The following is a 26,151-nucleotide window of genomic DNA, read 5'->3' on the forward strand; positions in this document are numbered from 1 at the left end:
ACAATTCTGACTTTATACCTTGCAATTCTGACTTTATAACTCGCAATTCTGACTTTACAACTCACAATTCTGACTTTATATCACACAATTCTGAGTGTATAACTCGCAATTCTGAGAAAAAATGTCAGAATTGTGAGATAAAATATCGCAATTACCTTTTTTATGTTTTTTATTCCATGGTGGAAGCAAACTTCCATAGGTTAGTGATTTGAACAACCCCTAACCTTAGTATTAAACTTCAATGTGTAACTCATCCACACTGTTTGTGTTACAAAAACTGTAACTTTAACTGTTTACTGACTCAATTTTGTGTATGTGTGCTGTCTTTTTCAGATATGGACGAGTGTGAAAACGACTACAATGGCGGATGTGTTCACGAATGCATCAATATCCCCGGGAACTACAGGTGCACATGCTACGATGGATTCATGCTGGCAGACGACGGGCACAACTGTCTCGGTAAGACGCTAGAGAGAAAAATACACTCAGTTGCCTCTTTTGACGGACTTACAGATGAACTACTCCCTCGTCATCTCTTTGCCCGGCTAACGACCTCTATAATGACCCCCTCCGCAAACGTAAACAAATCTGCCTCAGCGATCTTTCCATGCAGCGCCTCGGAAAAGGCCAGCCGAGCCACATCTAGCGCCAGTATTCCATCCCCGTTCTGACAGGAGCACGCCAACAGGAACCTTGCGATTATTTTCATCTCTTAAAAATGTCACCCAAATGTCACCAGTGGCGCAATCGCATCCAATTCCCAGAAATCGGCAGTCAGGTCTGATGTTTATGTTAGTGGTTAAAAATGGAAGTAAGGGGAAAAAAGGCTGAGAGAAAATTAATAACTTGCCATATCATATTTATTGAAATAGTTCAAAGATGAAATTCCATGACCCAGAGAGTTAGGTCCGGGTCTCATGGTTTTTGCTGGATTGCTGTGGGGATTCAGGAATTCGTTAAAAAGTGTGTTTTTTTGTAGCGAGCCTGTCTGCGTTACCGCTCTAAGTGAGTGCAGATGTGTTTTTGGTTGAAAGTGACTTATCAACCTAAAGTGTGGTGGCTCTATAGTGTCATGGTGACCACGTATTTCAGTGTCGCATTAGATAAAGAAAGAGAAGACAGCACTGGTGTTCGTCTTAGCAGCTGGATGAAGACCTTGAACCCCTCTCATCTCCTCTCTGCTCTCATAATCCAAAGCAAATATGTGCGCGGAGCCGAGTTTCAGGATGCTGAGGTCATCGTTTTTCATTAGACATTGTAATGATGATGGATCCCAGAACGGGACATCAGGGTTTAGAACTTCCGAGACCTTTAGCACCTCCTCCGCCTTGCTACATCAGATTTCCTCAGACGATTTTTCCTAATTTGTTTCTCTTTCAAAACAGAACTATAATGTATAGTGATGACTACCATGGTATTTTGATATCATAAACTACTTATAGGTGAAGTGTGAAATTACCAACCCCATCTCATGAGAATTTGTAAGTATTGTACTAGTTGGCGATTTCATATGAATTTGTACAATGTGACCGGTATGATTTGTAGGTAAAGGTCATGTGTTCACCAAAGCATTTTTATTTCAGAGGCTAGAGTATTTTTCCAATTGTTTTTAATGGGAGCGTCATGTTTTTAAACCGCCAGGAGCGTAATAAGGCACTAAGCGTCTATTTCACGCTGAAGTGCTGAGCGCTCGCCGTTTTTTACCGGTCGCCAAGAGTAGTAGAATGTAAAACTTTGGGTAAAACCAAAGACTATAGAATAACACAAGACATGTCACTAGTATTGTTTTGAATGGGAGAAAGTGTAACGCGCAATATGGCGGAATAAGTCCCGCCTTCAAAATAAGAGCCAATCGCCGACTGGTAAAGTTCATCACGTCACTGCAGCAGCCGTTACAAGCTCCGGTTTCTATAGAAACAGTTTTTTTGTCATGATTCGAGCATTTGGAAAAAAAATTATGAGACAGTTTGTTGTGATTTCAAATATGAAATTTGATCGAAAGCTTGGCAAACAGCTTTGGAGAATTTGATGTGTCCCCATTCAAAGAGATAGGAACTGCATGGTTGCCCAGGATACCTGAGAGGCGTTTCAAAGATGGCCACCGAGTGAAATGACTTGTCTTAAAGGGACTTTGGTAAAACGCAGCGCTCATCACTGTCACTTTTTAGCCAACCATCCAATCACAGTGGAGGTGGGGTGGGACAAATACTTCACTGACCATCCAACCGCCACATTCTACTTGTACGTCAATAGATGACAACAGCAAGCATAATAGCAGAAAAACAAAATAATTTAAAACAAAACATATGCTTTACATTGTATCGACATTTTCATATAGAAATAGTACAGAAACAAACTATCTGTGAAATGAGATACTGGTAACACTACTGTTGATATTCTGTATCATAGCAAGCGAAGCGTCTCAACTGAAAAAAAAAGCTGCGCTACCGAAGCGCTCTCACGCACTCACAGCTAGGCATTTTCAGCAGAGCGGCTTTGGTGGAAACACGGCCTTAGCGTTTTTTCCCCCACTCGCCTAGAGTTGAAGAATGTTCATCTTTCGGTAGAACGCAGCACTCTTCACTGTCACTTTTTACCTAGCCAACCAATCACAGTGGAGGAGGGGCGGGACAAATACCACAGCAACCAACCGCCACATCCTGCTGGGACAACGGCAACGGAATGACAACAACAAGAACAACAACGGAACAAAATCAATAAAAACAGAGCAAATATTTTACATCGTATCGACATTTTTATTTTCAGAAACTACTATCTGGGAAATCAGACTAGTAACACTTTTAAAGGAATATTTTGTTTATAGCACGTAAAGCGAAAAGCTGCCGAAGTGCTCTCAAGCGCTCACAGCAAGCCGTTTTCAGAAAACCGCTGGCGTTGTCTGCTGCGTAAAAACGTTTTGGTGGACACAGCCTAAAGGTCGAGCCCCACCCTTAGTCGGAGATTTCATATGAATTTGTACTGGTGCGAAAACGTATGAAGTAAAAGGTCCACCCCTAAACCCATCCCTTTAGTGAGATTTAAGCAAATCGCACAAAAATGAATGAATGAGATGTAAGAATCCATATGATATCGCAACCAATTTACTAAAATACTTACAAACTGTCATAAGAGTATGTTGGCCAATACTACACCACTAGAAGCATCTAACAGATCATGTGAAAAGCAGTGAATGTTTGCAAACACTCCTTTCGTTTTCTATTGTTAGGCCAAAAAATAATCCCGCCTCCAAATCGCACAATTGCCTGAGCCAATTTTGCGAACATTTGCTCTTCATTTTGTTGCTATAGTGCTAACAAAGTCAGGCAGTTCAATGTATTCATGTTATACTGATCAAAATCACTTGAACGCATGTCTTCTATGCTTTCTGAGCTCATAGATAGAAACTTCCCAAGCATTTGAACAGATAATGCTCACTCGCATTGTAGCAAAGTGCAACGCGCAATATGGGGGAATAAGTCCCGCCTTCTAAATAAGAGCCAATCGCCGATTGGTAAAGTCATTGTGTCACTGCAGCAGCCGTTACAAGCTCTAGTTTCTATAGAAACAGACAGACGCGCACTTCCTATAGGGACAAGCACTTAGGATTGCACATGCACATTAGCTTGATCCAGCCTGAAAAATACCGTTGTCATAATTCAAGCATTTAGAAACAACATTTATGAGACAGTTGTTCAGATTTCATTGGTGATTTCAAATATGAAATTGAATCGAAAGCTTTGGAGAATTTGATGTTTCCCCATTCAAAGAGATAGGAGCTGCACTTGCATACCCGAGAGGCATTTCAAAAATGGCTGCCGAGTGAAATGACTTGTCTTAACGGGACTTTGACTCAAAATAAAAAAGTTAATTAAGTAAATCTTTTATGTTAATTGTATTCAAAATGTTTAAGTTAGCTAACTCAGTATTTCAGCAATTAACAAACTACAAAAGTACTACAAACTCAAAACAAAATAGTTATGCTTACTTAAAGTTGGGAACATCATTAGCCCAACTTGTTCAGGTTTACAGTGCTGCTTAAACAAGCAAGGTGGTTCTAATGACGTGGACATTACACAACACACCTTTAATGACTATCAAATTGTATCAACACTGTACTCCTTAGAATACTATGGTCAAACCAGGTACTATGCCCAAAAAACCAAGGTATTACCATTATATAATGTCTAAAACTGTGAAAATGCTGTATGGTATTTTATCTCAATGACTCTTTCCTTCATAATCAAACCTTCATTCTTTACTTTCTCTAACTTTTCTTTTTATCCTTTTTATCCTTAAAATCTCTCTCTTTCTTCCATTCGGTCTTTGCAGACTCTCTCTCTCTCTCTCTCCGCATTTTCTTGGTTATCTTGGCTGTGGGTCTCTTTGGAGTAACTCCAGGCTGTTTCCCTAGAGGCGATAGACTTGCCTTCTATTTGACATCTTTATTGTGGAATGTCTCAAATACAAGTCTAAATGATGGCTCTGGGAACTAAGACAAGGCCGGAGAGAGCCATCAGCAGCATTGAGGGGGCTCTCCTGTTCGAGCCCCCCTCCTTCTGCTGCTCTTGTTATGTCTTTCCCTTCGCTTCCAGTTTTCTGTCCGACTCGCTACATTTCTCTTCATTTCTTCCCCTTTTTTCTGTCTTGTCCTCTCTCCTGGATTTAATCTGGTTCTGTCTGTCTTTGTCTCAGCCCCTGTCCTCCACCTCTACCTAGAAATAGATTGACACAGAAAAAGTGAATCATTTAGAGATTTTTCTGTCCTTGTCCTCTTCTATCCGAGTCGATTTAATCTTCGTTAAAGGAATATTCCTGGTTCAACAGCATTTGTGGCTTAAAGTTTGCTACCGCATAAAATGATTCCAACTTATCCATCAGTTTTTAAAAAGGGCTAAAAGTGTCTTTTCATTTCATTCTGAACTCAAAACACTTCTTTGGTGAAAGAGATGTCGTCATATGGCTCTTTGTAATCTTTTCTCCTCATGTCTTATGTCTGCTTAATGCTGATGTTTCTCATTCACACGTCATCTGCGTGTGAGTTTGTTTGCTCTTTCAAAACCTCATTCATTCTCATTGGCGCTTTACCATCATATGACGTGTTGTCATAGCACCCCTCATGTTTCTCATTGGCATGTGTGTGCATTAGGCAAGTTCAGATGGAAGTGAAACCACTAGAACTACTGACCTTCTCAAAAGGTTAAATGAATCATGTTCATGATGACCTTTTCCTGTAATCTCTTTTTTGTCTTTTTGACATTCTCTTTCTATTTCATTTTCTCCAAGTATGTATTGCTTAACCTTTTCTAACTCACTTCCAGATAATTAATGGTTTCTTTTAACTAGATTTTTACATTTTTCTGATGAAAATGCAGTTGGTGTGTGCTCATACAAAATTTTGCATTACAAGGATGCTGTGGATGGTTGCCACGATTTTGTTATGTAGATATTAAAGGAGATCTGCCCCTTTTCACAAGATGTAATATAAGTTTTTGGTATCTCCAGAATGTGTGTGTGAAGTTTCAGCTCAAAATACCCCACAGATCATTTATTATAGCTTGTCAAATTTGCCCCTATTTGGGTGCGTCCCTTTAAATGCAAATGAGCTGCTGCTCTTGGCCCGGAGCTTTAACAGCTCGCGCTTCGGTTGCTCAACAACAACAAAGTTGGAGAATCTCACGCAGCCAAAATGACGATTGTCAGTAACGGTGTTCAGCCTTAGAAGTGGCACACTGTTGTTGTTTGCGAAAACAAATGGCAGCACTGTGGGTGGAAACGTGCAGTTTTTTCACGTTTTCTGGGTTGGTGTTCTAAGTGCTTGTTAGTGTTTTTCTATGGGTGTCCTGTGTAGTTGCTTTCTTGCCCAAGTCAAACCCATCGATTTTTTAAAAAAATAGGATGAAAACAGGTAGTAAAATAAGATGATTAATAAAATGTCACAATTTTGCATGTGACGTAATATTTTAAAGCAACGTCAGAGACAAATGGTCAGAAAGTATCTGACTTGTATTCACTGTACTTGGGCTAATTTGATAGTTTTCCGCCACTGATAATAGTACTTGGATTTAAATCCATGTTTGAAACAATTCCACAGATACCCAACCCACCCAACCAAAAGTAATAGCACATGGGATGAGCAATAGCAATAGTGATGCTTGGCTTGTGCCGCTGATTATGCTCTGCATAAACACACACACGCACACATTCACAGAGTGTGTTCAAACAAACCTACTGAGCGCTAACCAAACCGCGAGCTCTTTGAAATGGGATAGAAATCAGTGCTGTGGCTTGTCTGCCTGGTTGATCTTGTGTAGGAAGTCGTTTTAGATCTCCACATGTTAACAAGTTAAAGCTTTAATTGATGTAAGATTGGCTAATGGGGAGCTGATTAAAGAGCAATTTACTGCAGTTCCTCTGTCTTTTTCATTTCCATTCTTATTTGTTTTCTCTCTATGTTCAGGCAGCTGGACTCAATGTGTTGATCATTTGGTCCTTTTTTTATGAATGCCTGCTGCTGCTGCTGCTGCTGTTTATTTATCTTTTGGCTGCTTTTCCCCTCTCGTTCCAACATCAGAATGGGAGAAGAGAACTCATATAGTTAGAATTACAACACGGGTGATGTTGTAACTGAGCTCAGTTTAAACAAGAGAATTCTAAGCACTGTTCTGTTGAGTTGAGTTGTGTTCACTTCAATTCACTTCATTTCAGTTCAACTCAGGTCACTTCTTTTCGCTTCACTTTGCTTCTCTTCACTTCTGCTAACTCCCCTTCTGTTCTGTTCACATCTGCTGAATTAATTTCACTTCATTTCTATTTTATTCTGTTCTGTTTGTGTCGCTTTGCTTCTGTTCACTTCTTCATGTCACTACGGTTCTGTTCTCTTTGCTTTGCTTCACTTGTGTTCTGTTCACTGCTGTTGCGTTAATTTCACTTGTCCTGTTCTGTCTGTCGCTTCACTTTGCTTTGCTTTACTTCAATTGTGTTCTATTGTTCACAATTCTGTTTGTTCATTTCACTTCTATTTTGTTTTGTTCTTTTCTCTTTTGTTTGCTTGCTTTTCCCCCTCTCCATTCTATAGACATGATCAGTTCACTTCTATTCTATTTAGTTGTGTTCACACTTCACTTCTTCTGTTCTATTTACCTCACTTCACTTTTTTCTGTTCTCTTCTGTTCTTTTCTTTTTTGTCTTGTTCTGTCACTTCGCTTTACTTCTGTTCAGTTAATTTCTTCACTTCTGTTTTGTTTTTCACCATTCTGTTGAGTTCATTTCACTTCGATTTTGTTCTGTTCTGTTACTTATCTTCACTTTCCTTTAATTCTGTTTACTTCTTCTCCAGTTACATCTGTTGAGTTAATTTCACTTTATTTCTGTTCATTTTTCTCCACTTCTGTTCATTTCTTTTCTGTTCACTTGTTTCTTTTTTGTTTTGTTCACATTTCATTTTACTTCACTTCAGTTCACTTCACTTCTTCTGTTCTATTTACCTCACGTTACTTTTTTCTGTTCTCTTCTGTTCTTTTCCTTTTTGTCTTGTTCTGTTTGTCGATTCGCTTCACTTCTGTTCAGTTAATTTCTTCACTTCACTTCTGTTTTGTTGTTCACAATTCTGCTGAGTTCATTACACTTCTGTTTTGTTCTGTTCTGTCTATTTCTCTTCGCTTAGCTTCTATTGAGTTAATTTCACTTCACTTTTTTCTGTTCTGTTACTTCACTTTGCCTCACTTTCCTTCAGTTCTGTTTACTTCACTACCATTTACATCTGTTGAGTTTATTTCACTTCAGTTCTGTTCATTTCCTCCACTTTACTTCTGTTCAGTTCTTTTCTGTTCAGTTCACTTCTGTTTCATTTAGTTTTATTCACATTTCACTTCACTTCACTTCTTCTGTTCTATTTACTTCACTTCACTTTTTTCTGTTTTCTTCTGTACTTTCTCGTCTTGTTCTGTTTGTCACTTCGCTTTACTTCTGTTCAGTTAATTTCTTCACTTCTCTTCTGTTTTGTTGTTCATAATTCTGTTGAGTTCATTTCACTTCTATTTTGTTCTGTCCTTTTCTGTTCGCTTCACTTTTGATGAGTCCATTTCACCTCACTTCTCATTTGTTGTGTTCTGTTACTTCACTTCACTTTCCTTCGGTTCTGTAACTTCCAGTTACATCTATTGAGTTAATTTCACTTCAGTTCTGTTCATTTTTCTCCACTTCACTTCACTTCTGTTCAGTTCTTTTCTGTTCTGTTCACTTGTTTCTTTTTTCCCCTCTTCATTCTATAGACATTCAGTTCACTTCTGTTCCATTTCGTTTTGTTCACATTCACTTCATTTCTTCTGTTCTATTCACCTCACTTCACTTTTTTTGTACTTTTCTGTTCTTTTCTTTTTTGTCCTCTTTTGCCTTGTCATATTCACTACTGCAATTATGTTTTTCTTTTCAGTTCAATATTATTTCTCTTCACTTCTGTTTTTCTTCTGTTCAGTACTCTCCTCACCTCTTACTCTTTAGTTTTTTTCTTCTTTCGCTTTTATTCTGTTCTCTATTTCGCTCTTAATTTACTCCTCCCTCCTCCTCTCTCTCCCTTTCTTTTTCTCTCTCTCTCTCTCTCTCTCTCTCTTCTGTTGTGTTGTGTCATGTCATCTTAGATCTTTTCCAAATTAAAGTTTACACAAGAGCAATCAAACAAAACAAAAGCATTCTAGTTTAAACTCGCAGGCCGGGATGCCAGGGACTCTTGTTTAAATTTTGGCAGAGAGTGCCTTAATTGAGAGATGACAGCTGAAATGTTATTTTTTCCCCTCCTTTTAAAGCAAGAGAGTGCTGTCACACTGATGATATCTGTTTCCATTTCCACATTAAACACGGTGCACAACACGCTCGCAGCTATAGACTCACTCGAGACGGAGGCAGCCAGCATGTCTTCTCCAAACCCTCCTATCAAATATTACTCTCTTCTGTGAACTGACAAATAAGAAGCAAGCCACAACGACTGGATGGTTACATGCAGCAATAAAGAGATAAAAGCTTGTGATCTGGGTGGCCATAAGCGATATTTCCCTGCATCTGTTGTGGCATTTTTCTCAGGAGAAAAAAGGAGAAAGAGAGATGTCAACATGCATTTTTAGGGAGGAAAGAAAAATAGTAAAAGGAAAGTGGAAAGAAAGAAACATGTCATGTTTTTAGAAGGGTCGAGACGAGGTGTCAACCATAAAGTTTCATTAATTCTTTAAACACTTGTAAATGAAGATCGCAAATTATTTACAATGTGCTGGGGATAAAATGTAATTACTAAATGCATGTGTATTTTGGGTGTTACATGGCAACACTTTCCCAGAGGAAAATTTTATTGCTTAGAGTTTGCACTTTTATTGCTTAGGAGACATAATGGAGGTCTTTGTTGTGTTTTGTTTATTATTTTTTATCTTTTTTTATTTCTGTATCGACTTTGTCTCAGATATTTCTCCTGAAAATCCTTTGGAGATGTGGACACAAATGAAGGTTGGACTTATTCCGCCATATTGTGCATTGTCTTCCATTCATGGTAATATGAGTGCACCGTCTTTCTATATCTAAAAAAATCTATAGAAATCTAGTGTTTCGAAATCTTTCTATATCTAATACACTGGAGAATTCTGTAATAGAAGAATTTCCTGAGAAATATTCAAATCTCATTGAGACTTTTTATTGCAGCCTTTGGTAAATCGTTGTAAATCTGAGCTCAGTTTTAAAATTGTTGAGATCCCTTTTGAAACTCTCTTTAAATCAGGAGAAATATCTGGGAATCAGGAAACTTAATGTCTTTATTTGCTCTCCATTTAATCCATTCTGTCTAAAACAAACAATTGAGACATTAAAGAGATCTCAATTGTATGGAAGAGGATTAGGGCCAAGCAATAATACAAAAAAATAAAACCATCTCAAGATTAAAGTTGTTACATTTCGAGAAAAAAGTTGAGATAAAATGTTGAGAATAAAATCGTTAAATTACGAGAAAAAACGTTAAATTTCAAGAAAAAAGTCGAGATAAAATGTTGAGAACAAATTCGTTAAATTACGAATTTTTTCTCATAATTTAACGATTTTTTTTCTCGTAATTTAATGACTTTATTCTCATAATTTAATTAGTTTATTCTCAACATTTTATCGCAAATTGTTTCTCGAAATTTAACGACATTTTTCTCAAAATTTAACGAGTTTTTTCTCGTAATTTAACGAGTTTATTCTCAACATTTTATCTCGACTTTTTTCACGAAATTTAATGACTTTATTCTCGTAATTTAACGTGTTATTTCTCGTAATTTAACGAGTTTATTCTCAACATTTTATCTTGACTTTTTTCTCGAAATTTAATGACTTTATTCTCATAATTTAACGAGTTTATTCTCAACATTTTATCTCGACTTTTTTCTCGAAATTTAACGACATTTTTCTTAAAATTTAATGAGTTTTTTCTCGTAATTTAACGAGTTTATTCTCAACATTTTATCTTGACTTTTTTCTCGTAATTTAATGACTTTATTCTCATAATTTAATTAGTTTATTCTCAACATTTTATCTCGAATTTTTTTCTCGAATTTTATCAACATTTTTCTCAAAATTTAATGAGTTTTTTCTCGTAATTTAACGAGTTTATTCTCAACATTTTGTCTTGACTTTTTCTCGAAATTTAACAAGTTTTTTCTCGTAATTTAACGAGTTTATTCTCAACATTTTATCTCAAATTTTTTCTCGAAATTTAACGAGATTTTTCTTGTAATTTTACGAGTTTATTCTCAACATTTTATCTCGACTTTTTTCTCGTAATTTAATGAGTTTTTTCTCAAAATTTAACAACTTTAATCTCGAGATGCTTTTATTTTTTTATTATTGCTTGGCCCTAATCCTCTTCTGTACAATTGTGTTTGCTCTTTCCTACAGGTTTGCTAAAGCAACTTACGCTCTGTTCATGCAGTTATTAAAGCAAAAAGGGGGCTGAAATTCTCAAAATCAGTTTTATTTAACTCAAATTATATTATGCAGTAATGTAATTTGTAATTAAAAACATTTTACATTAAATCAATGCCAAATAGAAGCATTTTAAGTAGAAATCTCTAATTTTTAAACCCTACTGTAGTACAAAAAGCTTTCGGTTCCTGGGGCAGACAGGGATGCCTCTGTGGACGAGGGCATAAAGACCCCCTCTCTCGAAGAGTACAGTAGTTAATAGGACAGTAAAGGCCTCGCTGTCCTGGCTGTGTTAACGAGACGCCCCTGCGGATGCTAAAATAAGAGTTATGTCGCCAGGTAAAGCCAGGAGCCACATAATAAACCACTGTGACCAAATTAAACCATGAAAAGTGGTTGTGTTTGTATGTTGTGAATGTATGTCCTACATTCATGCATGTCTTTCGGCTGATGCGATTATCGTACTTTATTAGGACATCACCAGCAAGAAAGAGAATGGATTGCATGTCCATAATGTTAGCCCAAATAAACTGTACAGATTCACTCAGGACACAAAAGCTTTCGTAAGACAGTTAGTCTCCTTTAGCACAGCTGTCTTAGCTTGAAGTCAGTGGGCCGAAGAGTGTGCTTTTGTGCCGCCCCGCTCAGGCGCTAACGGCTGTAGAAGTCTTTGCCACACAAATAAAGAGCTCGTAAAACTTGCTGCCTCTTAACACACTCCAAAAAGACAAGGCTGTAAACACAAACGCACATCCACATTAGCTGTCACAGACTGCCCTTACCAAAAAACATGTAAACGTGACAGTGTGGAAACAGACGCAGCGATCTCTATCTATACACCACAGTCACTTTGAGCGTGTTTGTGAGCGCAGAGCTGATAATTCACCTATCACAGTTGAGGAAACTGGCGTGTTGTTTACACACCTCATTTACCAAAGCTTTCATGCTCATTCAGCCTTCCAGTGTACAACATTCAATGTGAGTTTTATAAGTGGCTTGTAAACAACAGAACCAAATTATACTAAACAAGACAGACGGAAACAGGCTGACAACACATACTCGTTCACTCGACCATGTGTTCACACACATACAGGATGTAGTCAGGCAACACAGTTGAATATAGGCTTCAGTCAGGCTGTAGTGAAGTGATTCAGTAGAGAATCAAATCAAATGAAAATTTGCTATCAATCCATTCATAAACATTACATAATACATTCACTTTTGTTCATTTTTATTTATTTATTTTTATTTTTTCGAAAATGACATTATTAAAGTCCATGTGACCCCATGGAAAGTCATTAAAAATCACAGGTATATAAAGTTATTGTTATTTTAACATTGTTTTTGTCTAGTTACCTGATTTTATTATTTATTTTTACATTTTACATTATTTTATTTCAATGTTTGAGTAATACTACCAGATATGAATAGGTATATGAATTATTGTTTTGTTTTGTTTGATGCTGTTTCAATATTATTTGTATTGTTTGATACTGTTTGAGTGATACTACCAGAATTTATGTTGTCTATTCAAATTTTTTATAGCTATTCATTTTTTTTATAGCTATTCGAACATTTTTTGTTTTGTTTTGTTTTGTTTCAGACAGAATTCACTAATGTTGTCTATTCAAATTAGAGGTATATGAATTACAAAATTTTACTTTTATTTGGTCTTGTTTAGTTTCACTTCATTTAGTTTCTTTTCATTTAAGATTTGAGTAATACTAACAAAATTCCTTTATGTAGCCTTTTCAAATTATAGGTATATGAATTCCAACATTTTTGTTTAGTTTCATTTAGATTTGTTTGGTTTCTCTCAGTTTTGTTTTTTTTGTGTTACAATACTTTTTGTAGGCTATTTGATATTGTTTGATATTGTTTGAGTGATACTACCAGAATTTGTTTATGATATCTATTCAAATTAGAGGTATATGAATTCCAAACATGTTTTGTTTTTGTTTGAGTGATACTACCAGAATTCACTAATGTTGTCTATTCAAATTAGAGGTATATGAATTCCAAAATTTTAGTTTTGTTTAGTTTCATTTGGTCTTGTTTAATTTCGCTTCATTTAGTTTCTTTTCGTTTAAGATTTGAGTAATACTAACAAAATTCATTTATGTAGCCTTTTCAAATTATAGGTATATGAATTCCAACATTTTGTCACGGTTTGAGTTGTATTTTGTCCTGTTAAGTTGCTTATGTCTAGAGTTTGTGTTTCTTTGGTCACATGTTCCCCTTTGTTCTCAGTTTCCCGCCACTTGTTTGTTGTCATGGTTCCTGATTTGATTAGTGTTTGAGTTCAGCTGTGTCTTGTTAATTAGTATCAATCTTCTGTTCACATTTGTATTTCAGCCCTGTGTTTGTTCAGTTCCTTTGTCAGTTCTCTGTTGTTCATACCTGGTTGTTCTGTTCTGTTTTTTCCAGTCAAGTATCTTGTTTCTAGTTCATTTCAATAAATCTTACACTGCTGCACCTAAGCCGAGTTCAGACTGCACGATTTTAGCCCTGATTTTGGCTCGCCGACAGGTTTTGAGAAATCTCCGACAAATGCCCGAAATCACAGGCAAATCGGTGCTCGTTCACACGAGTGACAATCACGCAGTGTGAATGAACAAAGACGTGATCTGAGAGAATCGCCGACGAGTCGCCAACACCCGTGAGATATTTGGCATGCTACATATCTGGACCTGTCGGCGATTCAAAATCCTTCTGTGTGAAAAGTGTTCTGACTGAAAACTACATCAGCAATGACCGACAGCCAATGAGAGGGCAAGATACAGAGCAGCGGGGAATTCGGGGAGGAGTTATAGACCACAATATCAGCAAGCATGGCTTCGTTTCAGATAAACATTACAATTCTATCAAACAGAAACAAAGCACAAACATTTGCTTGACCATCCGCAACAGCAGCACATTGGAAAGTTATTTATTTACCTCTAACTCTAATTGCAGAACACACAATCCACAGTCTCCCCAACCATTTCCTCCTCCATATTCTTCTTTCCTTTTTCTTGTTTTCAGCGCACAGGCAATTCGTATTGCAAGCTTCTTGCGGGCTACCGTTTTTAATAATAATAATAATAACTCCGGTCAATTTCATCCTTTGCTGCAACCAGCTGTTATACATTTTTGTTTAGATTTGTTTGGTTTTGCTTAGCTTAGTTTTGTTTAAGGTTTGAGTAATACTAAAAGTATTCACTTACTGTATGTTGTTTATTCAAACTATAATATGCAATTTTATAATATAACATTTTTTTGGAAACTTGTTTTGTTTTTGTTTTGTTTTGTGTTTTTTGTTTGGTTTGGTTTGGTTTGGTTTGATACTGTTACAATACTGTTTGTATTGTTTTATACTGTTGAGTGATACTACCAGAAAATGTTTTTTTGTTTGTTTGTTTGTTTTTTGAGTGATACTACCAGAATTCACTTATGTTGTCTATTCAAATTATACTGTAGCTACATTAATTCTAGGCATGATCCCCTTTAATGGTCTTCCAGTGTCTGGTGGTTATGGCCCTGTTAACTTTAGATTGAGATGGGAAAATGTTTCAGACATTCAGCGGAAACCTTTTTTAAATTAAATTAAAAAAAAGTCACAAATGGCCTGTGAGAATGACAGGCTACATAGCTGGAAAAGTGACGAGTGTCAGAAGAGTGGCAGTGGTGGTACTCCGAGACAGCAAGACATAATAGCACCACTGAGAGAGAGAGTTATGGGCTGCCGACTCCACAGAGGCAGGTTGCTGTGTTAGGGCTACATAAAACTCACTCATGTGTGTTACTGGTCTCCAGTGTCACGCTGTTACTCAAACCAACACACCCACAATGCCATTTATAGTGTTGTCAAAGACTCAGCAATGGGCAAACACACATACAGACTGGACATTAGATTTATTCACATGATACTCACATCCAAACAGCTTTTGTTAAAAAGTTTGTCTTGTGCCTTTAACAATTTAGCCTATACTACTGAGGTTTGGACAACAGATATTGTTTTAATGTTCTTATTTCCGTATTTTCCGTGCGTCTGTTTACTGGTTTATTTGTGTGGTAGATGTGTTTGAAAACTGGAAAATCAAATTACTCATTTAATCGGCATTCTTCAGTAGCCACAGAGAGGAAATCAAGGAAAATCAGCTCCGGATAAACAAACATGGTTGCAAATACCTGAGCTGAGCCGGCTTTGGTTACGCAGAGAGACGGAGCATGATGGTTTTGCAGATCCTTGTGCTTGAATGACTGTGTTTGTGTACCTTGTAATGACTGTGTGTGTTTGTGTCTCTCTAGATGTGGACGAATGTCTGGACAACAACGGCGGCTGTCAGCAAATCTGCGTCAACACTATGGGCAGTTATGAATGCCAGTGCAGAGACGGGTTCTTCCTGAGTGATAACCAGCACACCTGCATCCACCGCTCGGATGGTGAGTCTCATCCTGCTAATACTGCGTGTTGTCCTTACCAGCTGTGACCAAAACAAACCAGGCATTTCGTTTTTCATCTGGCTGATTTGCTTCGCCTGCAATGGAATCTCATTAGTCTAAATAAATTAGTCTGAATAAATTTGTGCCAAAATAATTGAATATAACTTTTCAAGTACTAAATAAAATATTAAACTTTAAAAGTGGAGAAATAATTACTTTAAAGGGGTCCTTGATTATGATTTCACTTTTTTAACTTTAGTTAGTGTGTAATGTTGCTGTTTGAGCATAAACAACATCTGCAAACTTACAATGCTCAAAGATCAATGCAAAGGGAGATTTTTTTTTTTTTTTACAGAAATCACTTTTTAAAGACAACAAACTGCTGGTAGGGACTACAATGAGCTTCTTCCCGGGTTGGTGACATTTCAAACCCCCAAATTTACATAAACACTGCCCCCAAGAACACAAAACAAATGGGGTGAGGCCATTTTACGCCGGACTGCTTCACAAACGAGGGTCTATTCAAGTTGAATATGCACAAAAGATTAACATGACGGCACATGCTAGTCGATGAGTTGAATCAACTCCTATAAATTTATCCACTAACCATTAAAACAATGTCCAGATATGTTCTAAAAGTCGTAACTTCTTCCTGAGTCTCTCCATCAGTGTTGACTCCGGTTTGAACAATGTAAGGCTGAACACTGTTACTGACAATCCTCATTTTGGCTGTGTGAGATTCTCCAGCTTTGTTGTTGTTGAGCAACTGAAGCGTGAGTTGTTAAAGCTCCGCCCTCTTCTGGAAAGCAGCAGCTCATTTGCATTTAATGGGACACACACACAAATGGTGGGTTTTTTTTGCTCACACCCAAATAGGGTAAATTTGACAAGCTATAATAAATGATCTCTGGGGTATTTTGAGCTGAAACGTCACAGACACATTCTGAGGACACCAGAGACTTATATTACATCCTTTTTTAAAAAAGGTCCCTTTTAAAGCTAAAACTAATTCAGTTATATTATATTATATTATATTATATTATATTATATTATATTATATTATATTATATTATATTATATTATATTATATTATATTATATTATATTATATTATATTATATTATATATAAAAGAACTGCAATTTAAGGCATAAATACATTAAAAATATAACTTGATATTAACTTTTTGGACATTTTTTAAATGAGAAAAAACATTAAAGTTCAAATTTACAGTAACTTATGTTTGGTCTCTGAATTATTAAAACATTTTTTAATTATAAGCATGAAAAAAGGTACAAAAGCTGTCACTGGGGCGGTATCCTTTCAAAAGGGACACCTTTGTACCTAAAGAGTGCATATTAGTTCCTTAATGGTACATATTCAAACCCATTTAAAGCGTACCATCCCAGTGACAGCTTTTGTACCATTTTTTTTTTTTTTTCCTGAGAGTGCATATCATAGGTATACCATATCATTAATTTTGACTTAAGTAGTTATAATTTTTTGTTATTATATTTTATTAAATATTATTTTTTGAAAGTGATGTCCAATGTACTTGTGGCACAAATCCAATCCCATACTAAAAGTTGCCATTTTGTTGTTAATGATGACAGAAGAATTACTCTGTGATGGGAGCTTGTCGTGTCCTGTTTTCTTATTCTTATCATGTGTCCATGCGTACAATGTCATTATCACTGTGGGTTCAGAACAGCCAATTCAGCAGCATCTCACTTCTGACAGTCTCGACCCTGGACTGAGCTGAGGGTCAGAGGTGGAAGTTGAAGGCTTGAACGCGTAGGCGTCCAGTGGGCATGTCTTTGTGTGTGGATGGTGCATGCAGTTCAAATGCTTGGTAAAGTCAGTTGTGACATGTGACTTCATGACGTGTGTGTGTGTAGATCACGCGACCCTCTTGTGCTTTCCCATTCTGGCTGTCAGAATTAACTAATGATGCTTCTCCATGTCGAGGCGGACACATTCCCACACACTACGCAAAACTGAGCGATTTGCACACATAGTCATGAATGAGAGTGGGTTGCTTCGTAATCGCATCTTTGATGTCCCTCACAATCATGTGTGGAATGTGGAGAAGAGTGTACGGCCCACTCCTTTTCATCCTCTCCTACTATTTAAGGCTATATTCACTGTTATTTCATATCTGATCTTTAGGATGTATTTATATGTGTCTGTCTGTGTGGAACAACAGTAAAAAGTGATTTTTCACTATTATTTACAGCAGAGAGACAATAAATAGAGACCATAAAAACAACTTTAGGCATCAGAACCACTCCTTTCCTAGTAAAAAATGTACTTGATTTTCAAAAATCAACAAATTAGTTCTGTATAATATTGTAGCGACATGCTCACTTTCCTTATTTTTACATTTCACTGAGAGAAGATCGGAGAGAGAGGAGAATGATAGAGCCAGTCAGGAGCTGGACAGAAAAATATAGAATTTGAAAGGAGGGGTACAGAAATGCTCCATATTTGCTTTTGGTGAATCTCTGCTCCTGCATGTAGTATTTTTACTTCAAAAGCAGAACTTCAGTAAATACTCTAGTAGTGTGTGTTTTTATGTGAGTGCGTGGTGCATTTGTGTACTTGTCAGTAAACAAGCTAAATGGTTGTTTTTGTGGATAGCTAACTGATGTGCTGTTGCAGTCCTGGATGTCTCCGCACGCTACACACACACACTGCTTTATATGCCCACTGTAAACAGAAAGAGGAATCAGATACTTGCCACTGGAAAGACTTGGTATCTTTCTCAATTATGGTTTTTATGATAAATACTGCTCAAAGTCTTCAAGAAGCTTTTAGTATTTTAATTTATTTTCTTTATAGTTTATTTAATTATATAGTTTTAGTACTATTTCAATTAAGCTATCTGACATGCATATATTTACATATATACTTCACATAAGACAAAATAATCCTACAATAGTAAACAATTGATGTACTTGTAAACAATCACAAAAGGCTGTAAACAATAAGGTGCAAAGTCAGCCAATCAGCAAAATATGCAGACAATTGCCAGGTTTCAACCCACATATTTTTGCATAAAAAAATGCTGAATGGGAATGGCAAGATGATGATAATATACAATGAATCTGGAAAGTATTCACAGCGCTTCACTTTTTCCACATTTTGTTATGTTACAGCCTTATTCCAAAAGGGATTAAATTCAATATTTTCCTCCAAATTCTACAAACAATACCCCATAATGACAACGAGAAGAAGTTTGTTTGAAATCTTTGCAAATTTATTAAAAATAATAAAAACAAATAAAATAAAAATAAAAATCACATGTACAATGGGTACGGAAAGGATTCAGACCCCCTTAAATTTTTCACTCTTTGTTATATTGCAGCCATTTGCTAAAATCATTTAAGTTCATTTTTTTCCATATTAATGTACACACAGCACCCCATATTGACAGAAAAACACAGAATTGTTGACATTTTTGCAGATTTATTAAAAAAGAAAAACTGAAATATCACATGGTCCTAAGTATTCAGACCCTTTGCTGTGACACTCAAATATTTAACTCAGGTGCTGTCCATTTCTTCTGATCATCCTTGAGATGGTTCTACACCATCATTTGAGCCCAGCTGTGTTTGATTATACTGATTGGACTTGATTAGGAAAGCCACACACTCTCTATATAAGACCTTACAGCTCACAGTGCATGTCAGAGCAAATGAGAATCATGAGGTCAAAGGAACTGCCTGAAGAGCTCAGAGACAGAATTGTGGCAAGGCCCAGATCTGGCCAAGGTTACAAAAAAATTCTGCTGCACTTAAGGTTCCTAAGAGCACAGTGGCCTCCATAATCCTTAAATGGAAGATGTTTGGGATGACCAGAACCCTTCCCAGAGCTGGCCGTCCAGCCAAACTGAGCTATCGGGGGAGAAGAGCCTTGGTGAGAGGTAAAGAAGAACCCAAAGATCACTGTGGCTGAGCTCCAGAGATGCAGTCGGGAGATGGGAGAAAGTTGTAGAAAGTCAACCATCACTGCAGCCCTCCACCAGTCGGAGCTTTATGGCAGAGTGGCCCGACGGAAGCCTCTCCTCAGTGCAAGACACATGAAAGCCCGCATGAAGTTTGCTAAAAAACACCTGAAGGACTCCAAGATGGTGAGAAATAAGATTCTCTGGTCTGATGAGACCAAGATAGAACTTTTTGGCCCTAATCTAAGCGGTATGTGTGGAGAAAACCAGGCACTGCTCATCACCTGTCCAATACAGTCCCAACAGTGAAGCATAGTGGTGGCAGCATCATGCTGTGGGGGTGTTTTTCAGCTGCAGGGACAGGACGACTGGTTGCAGTCGAGGGAAAGATGAATGCGGCCAAGTACAGGGATATCCTGGACGAAAACCTTCTCCAGAGTGCTCAGGACCTCAGACTGGGCCAAAGGTTTACCTTCCAACAAGACAATGACCCTAAGCACACAGCTAAAATAATGAAGGAGTGGCTTCACATCAACTCCGTGACTGTTCTTGAATGACCCAGCCAGAGCCCTGATTTAAACCCAATTGAGCATCTCTGGAGAGACCTAAAAATGGCTGTCCACCAACGTTTACCATCCAACCTGACAGAACTGGAGAGGATCTGCAAGGAGGAATGGCAGAGGATCCCCATATCCAGGTGTGAAAAACTTGTTGCATCTTTCCCAAAAAGACTCATGACTGTATTGGATCAAAAGGGTGCTTCTACTAAATACTGAGCAAAGGGTCTGAATACTTAGGACCATGTGATATTCCAGTTTTTCTTTTTTAATAAATCTGCAAAAATTTCAACAATTCTGTGTTTTTCTGTCAATATGGGGTGCTGTGTGTACATTAATGAGGAAAAAAATGAACTTAAATGATTTTAGCAAATGGCTGCAATATAACAAAGAGTGAAAAATTTAAGGGGGTCTGAACTTTCCGTACCCACTGTATATAAGAATTCACAGCCTTTGCCATGACCCTTAAAATTGAGCTCAAGTGCATCCTGTTTCCACTGATCATCCTTGAGATTATTCTGCATCTAGTTGGAGTCCACCTGTGGTAAATTCAGTTGACTGGACATGATTTGGAAAGGAACACACCGATCTATATAAGGTCCCACAGTTAACAGACGGAAGACACTCCTCAGTAAAAGGCACATGACAGACCAGACCATGAGAAACAAAATTCCCTGGTCTGATGAAACAAAGATTGAACTCTTTGGCCTGAATAGCAAGCGTCATGTCTGGAGGAAACCGGGCACTGCTCATCACCTGGCCAATACCATCCCTACAGTGAAGCATGGTGGTGGAACTAGACTAATTTAAATTAATAATATAATAATGTAAATTAGATTTACAAATTTGATCAAGCTTGTAATTTCAATTGGTGTCATTAGTTGTTCAGAAATGAAACACTGCACCTTTAAGCCCACGAACAGTTTTCCTCATCTTCCTTAGTCTCTCAGTCAGACACACTGATTACAAACAGGCAAGCTTTCACACGTTTAATCTCACCCTAAATGAACCTCTCACCTTCCTTCATCACCCTCACTCATCAATAGTGTGTGTTTGGGAATCTGTGTGTGTGAATGTGTGTATGTTTCTTGTTTACAGTTCGTCTGTCACCAGTATGGCCCATTGGCTCGTGTCTAAGACCTATGTATACGTGTGTGAGTGACTGTGTGTGTGTGTGAGAGAGAGATGTGCGGTGTTGTGTGTTTACAATTCTTCACTCACCAGTGTGTCCTACTGGCCTGAGTCTAGCGCAGTGTTGTGTGTGTGTGTGTGTGTGTGTGACATTGGCGCCGTCTGTCTGCTGTGGAAAACTAGAGCTCTATAAGAGGCCATGTTCCTTTGACTAAGGCTTCTGTCAGTTCTATTGACCTGTATGGGTCACTGTTTTACTGTAATGTCTGCTCTGTATGTCCATAATAGCTCATATAGTTAATGAAAGTTTTACAGCAGTTGTCATGGTCTATTTATGAATATGCATGAAAGGAATAATCATATGCATTAAGCATCTGTACAAAATCTAAAAGCAATCTGTTTATCTGTCTGTCTGTCCATACCTCAATATGTCTATCCATCTGTCCGTCCATCCGTCTGTCTGTCTATCTATCCTTGTGTCTATCCATACATCAGTCGGTCTATCTGTCAGTCAATCTTTCTGTTGGTCTGTCTATCCATCCCTAAATCTATTTATCCATCTATCTCTCTATCCTTCTGTCTATCTATCCCTAAATCTATTTATCCATCTATCTCTCTATCCTTCTGTCTATCCATCTCTAAATCTATATATCCACCTATCTGTCTACCCATCCCTCATTCAGTATATCCATCTGCCTATCTGTCTGTATCCATACATCCATCTATCAGTCTGTCTGTCTATCTCTCTATCCATCCATCCATCCATCCATCCATCCATCCATCCATCCATCCATCAGACTGTCTATCTGTAAGTCTGTCTTTTCTGTCCATCTTTCTATCCATCATAAAATCTATTTATCCACCCGTCTGTCGATCCATCCGGCTATCTTTCTATCCTCCTGTCCATCCATCTATCCATCAGTCAATCTGTCCATCCATAAATCTATTTATCTACATGTCTGTCTATCCATCCATCAATCTGTCTATCCATCCGCCTATCTGTCTATCCATCCGTAAATCTATTTATCTACCTATCTGTCTATCCATCAATCTATCTCTCTATCCTTCTGTCCATCCATCAGTCCGTCTATCCATCAGTCAATCTATTTAATTACCTGTCTGTCTATCATCCCTCAATCTGTCTATCCCTCTTGCCTGTCTGTCTATCCATGTCTCAATCTATCTATCCATCAGTCTATCTCTCTATCCTTCTGTCCATCCATCAATCATTCTGTCCATCAGTCAATCTATTCGTCTGTCTATCCATCCCTAAATCTATTTATCTCCCTGTCTGTCTATCCCTCTGTCTATCCATGCCTCAATCTGCCTATCCATCCATCTATCTATCTTTCTGTCCATCCATCAATCCGTCTATCATCTATCTATCTATCTATCTATCTATCTATCTATCTATCTATCTATCTATCTATCTATCTATCTATCTATCTATCTATATATCTATCTATCTATCTATCCATGCCTCAATCTGTCTATCCATCAGTCAATCTGTCTATCTCTCTATCTATCCATGCCTCAGTCTGTCTATCCATCAGTCAATCTGTCTATCCCTCTGTCTATCCATGCCTCAATCTGCCTATCCATGCATCTATCTCTCTATCTTTCTGTCCATCCATCTATCTATCCATCTATCTATCTATCTATCTATCTATCTATCTATCTATCTATCTATCTATCTATCTATCTATCTATCTATCTATCTATCTATCTATCTATCTATCTATCTATCTATCTATCTATCTATCTATCCATGCCTCAATCTGTCTATCCATCAGTCAATCTGTCTATCTCTCTATCTATCCATGCCTCAATCTGCCTATCCATCCATCGATCTCTCTATCTTTCTGTCCATCTATCTATCTATCTATCTATCTATCTATCTATCTATCTATCTATCTATCTATCTATCTATCTATCTATCTATCTATCTATCTATCTATCTATCTATCTATCTATCTATCTATCTATCTATCTATCTATCTATCTATCCATGCCTCAGTCTGTCTATCCATCAGTTAATCTGTCTATCCATCTGTCGGTCTGTCTGTCTCAGTGAGAGTTGAAATAGTACACACACAGAAGGAAACAATAAAGCCTGATAGCTACACTGTAAGTCATCAGGGATGTTTTTCCATTATTTTTTTTTTTTCTTCATTATTATTTTTTTATTTTTTTTTATAGTTGTGTCTCAAACATTCCTGGGAAAGGGTGACTATTGTTTTTTTGGAACAGTGTTTAGTTTACACAGTTTCTGCTCCAAATGGCCCAGTGCCACTGATGAAGGAGTCAGAGCAGCCTAACCTAGTGGATGTAAACCCTTCACTCTCTGTCATCTCTGTTCCTGCTCTGGATGGAAACAGATTGTAGATTCATTTTTTATTGCAGTATCAGCCCCCTTATTTGCTTGGATTTTATTTTGTTTATTTATTTATTTTTCTCTGGAACCATTCTGGTCCTGGTCAAGCTCCATCTGACTTTACATGAATTTCCGGAAGATCTGATGGTGCTGTTGAGTGTTCGTCTGGCCAGAGCTGTCCAGTTTGAAAATCAAGCCCTGGCTCCTGATGGGATTTTAAATATGGCACAAGATGTCACCACATGTTGTGAAAATAATAACCTTGTAAATTCTTCTCAACCGCTGAAATCCTGGCGATTGTTGGTGGGTTGTAAATTAGGACTTTACTTTTTTTTGTGCCCAGCCAACAGTCTAAACTCGGAATGGTAGAAGTAACCAATGGGTTTGGCAGTGTAGTGTGAATGAATCAGAACCTTTCCTAAATATTTAAAGGAATAATTCACCCAAAAATGAAAATCCTGTCATTATTTACTCACCCTCATGTCGTTCCAAACCTGCATGCTGTTATTTTTTCCCGTAAAAAAACACGAGGAGAAATTTTGAAATTGAACTGTACATAGTGACCACATCTGTCAAGCTCCCAAAGGAACAAAAAAGTCCTATTAAAAATTGTGATATGACAGGCTTCAGGTCTACCTACCTGTCTCTTTCTCTCTCTTTCTCTGTCAAGAGAAAATCATTAATGCATTGGCTCACCACGGCACCACCCCTACAGTTCAGACGCTGGTTGAGAAATGCAGGCTGATGATTTATAAGCACATGAGAGGAATACAACACAAATTCACTTGCACACAGTCCTTTGCAAACATTCTGTACACACTGATAGAGACACATTATCACATCTGCACATTCTGGTATTAGAGTAAGACCTTTCTTAAAGGGGACAAATCCTACTTTTTATGAAACAGAGGTCCATTTCAATAATGCATAATGTTGCAAAAACAATGCACAGTGCAAAATCATGATGTCAAGCAAATGAGACCATGCAAATACACTACATTTCAAATGTTTGTGGTCTGTAAGGTAATTTTCTTAAAAAAAAGCAATTAATACTTTCATTGAGCAAGGATGTATTGACTATAATGTTACAAAAATGTCTATTAAAAACTTTTTATTCATCAAAGAATCCCAAAAAACAACTGTTTTCAACATTGATATTTCAACATATGAACACCAGCGTATTAGAATAAAAGATCATGTGACACTGAAGACTAGAGTAATAATGCTGAAAATTCAGCTTTGCATTACAGGAATAAATTACATTTTAGAATATATTAAATTATAAAACAGTTATTTTAAATTGGAATTATAGTTCACATTATTACTATGTATTTTTTGAACAAATAAATAGTGGTGAGCCATTTGGTTAGCATGAGAGTATAAAAGATTTCTTTCAAAAACCTCAAAATTGTAATTGGTGGTAAATATGAATCTCTCTTAACCTTCTTTTATTCTCTTACTTTCTCATTCTTGGTCCTGTGAAGGATAACAGCAGAAAAAGTGGGGCGAAGAGAGAAAAAACAGTAAAGATTAGGTGGCAAATTTGTTTATTTGGATTGTGTGAGAAAAGGAAGTGGGAAAAATGAATCCACTGTTCACACACACACACACACACACACACACACACACACACACACACACACACACACACACACACACACACACACACAGAAAAATGTTCAGTAATAATCCAGATTGCACAATACAGAACTGGAATGATCTCAGGAAGAAAGGCATTGAGTTGCCTTTGTGTGTGTGTGTGTGTGTGTGTGTGTATGTGTGTGTGTATGTGTGTGTGTGTGTGTGTGTGTGTGTGTGTGTACTTGTTTTTGTGAAATATCAGGACACAAATGTGTATAATGACATGGGTATGACATAGGTATTACAAAAAGAGGTGAAATATGAGGACATTCAGCATGTCCCCACTTTTCAAAAGGCTTATAAATCATACAGAATGAGTTTTTGTGACAAAGTAAAAGTGTGCACAGTTTCCTGTGAGGGTTAGGTTTAGGGGTAGGGGTAGTGTAGGGGGATAGAAAATACGGTTTGTACAGTATAAAAACCATTACGCCTATGGAATGTCCCCACATTTCACAAAAACAAGTATTTGTGTGTGTGTGTGTGTGTGTGTGTGTGTGTGTGCGTGCATGTTTTTGTGACATATCAGGACACAAATTTGTATATTGACTTATAAAAGGCTTATAAATCATACAGAATAAGTTTTTGTGAGAAAGTAAAAATGTGCACAGTTTTCTGTGATGGGTAGGTTTAGGTGTAGGGTTGGTTTACAGTATAAAAACCATTACGCCTATGGAATATCCCCACAATTCACAAAAACAAACCTGTGTGTATGTGTGTGTGTGTATTCCCTATGTTATGGGGACCAAATGTCCCCACAAGTATAGTAATACCAGTAAATTTTGACCTTGTGGGGAGATTTTTTTTGTGCCCATGAGAAAAACATCTTATAAATCATACAGAATGATCGTTTTTGAAAATGTAAAAATGCTGAAAGTTTTCTGTGTTGGGTAGGTTTAGGGTTAGGGGACAGAATATTCAGTTTGTATAGTATAAAAATCAGTATGTCTATGGAATGTCCCCATAAAACATGAAAATCCAACATGTGTGTGGACATGTAAGTAAAGTGTGTTAGACCTTTCACTCACACACGGCCACCAGCTCCTGTCCCGAGTCCCTAGCAAACATCCTGCTTTAACGGTGGAATCCTGCAGGGTCACGGCAGAGGTCAAAGGGCACGAGCATGTGCGTATTTGTGCTTGCAGTC

The 26,151-nt window shown here is 37.4% G+C and overlaps 1 protein-coding gene across 4 annotated transcripts in view; it reads left to right on the top strand.

Moving 5' to 3' along the window:
- The window catches only part of scube1 (signal peptide, CUB domain, EGF-like 1), a 91,244-nt gene that overhangs the window by 14,101 nt on the left and 50,992 nt on the right, over positions 1-26,151 (top strand). For all 4 annotated transcript variants that reach the window (XM_067391566.1, XM_067391567.1, XM_067391568.1 and 1 more), the window contains exons 3-4: positions 334-459; positions 15,226-15,360. In XM_067391566.1, the coding sequence (XP_067247667.1) occupies positions 334-459; positions 15,226-15,360 (261 nt within the window). The remainder of the gene's footprint in view (positions 1-333; positions 460-15,225; positions 15,361-26,151) is intronic.

Source organism: Chanodichthys erythropterus, chromosome 8, assembly GCF_024489055.1.
Source record: "Chanodichthys erythropterus isolate Z2021 chromosome 8, ASM2448905v1, whole genome shotgun sequence".
Lineage (NCBI taxonomy): Eukaryota > Metazoa > Chordata > Actinopteri > Cypriniformes > Xenocyprididae > Chanodichthys > Chanodichthys erythropterus.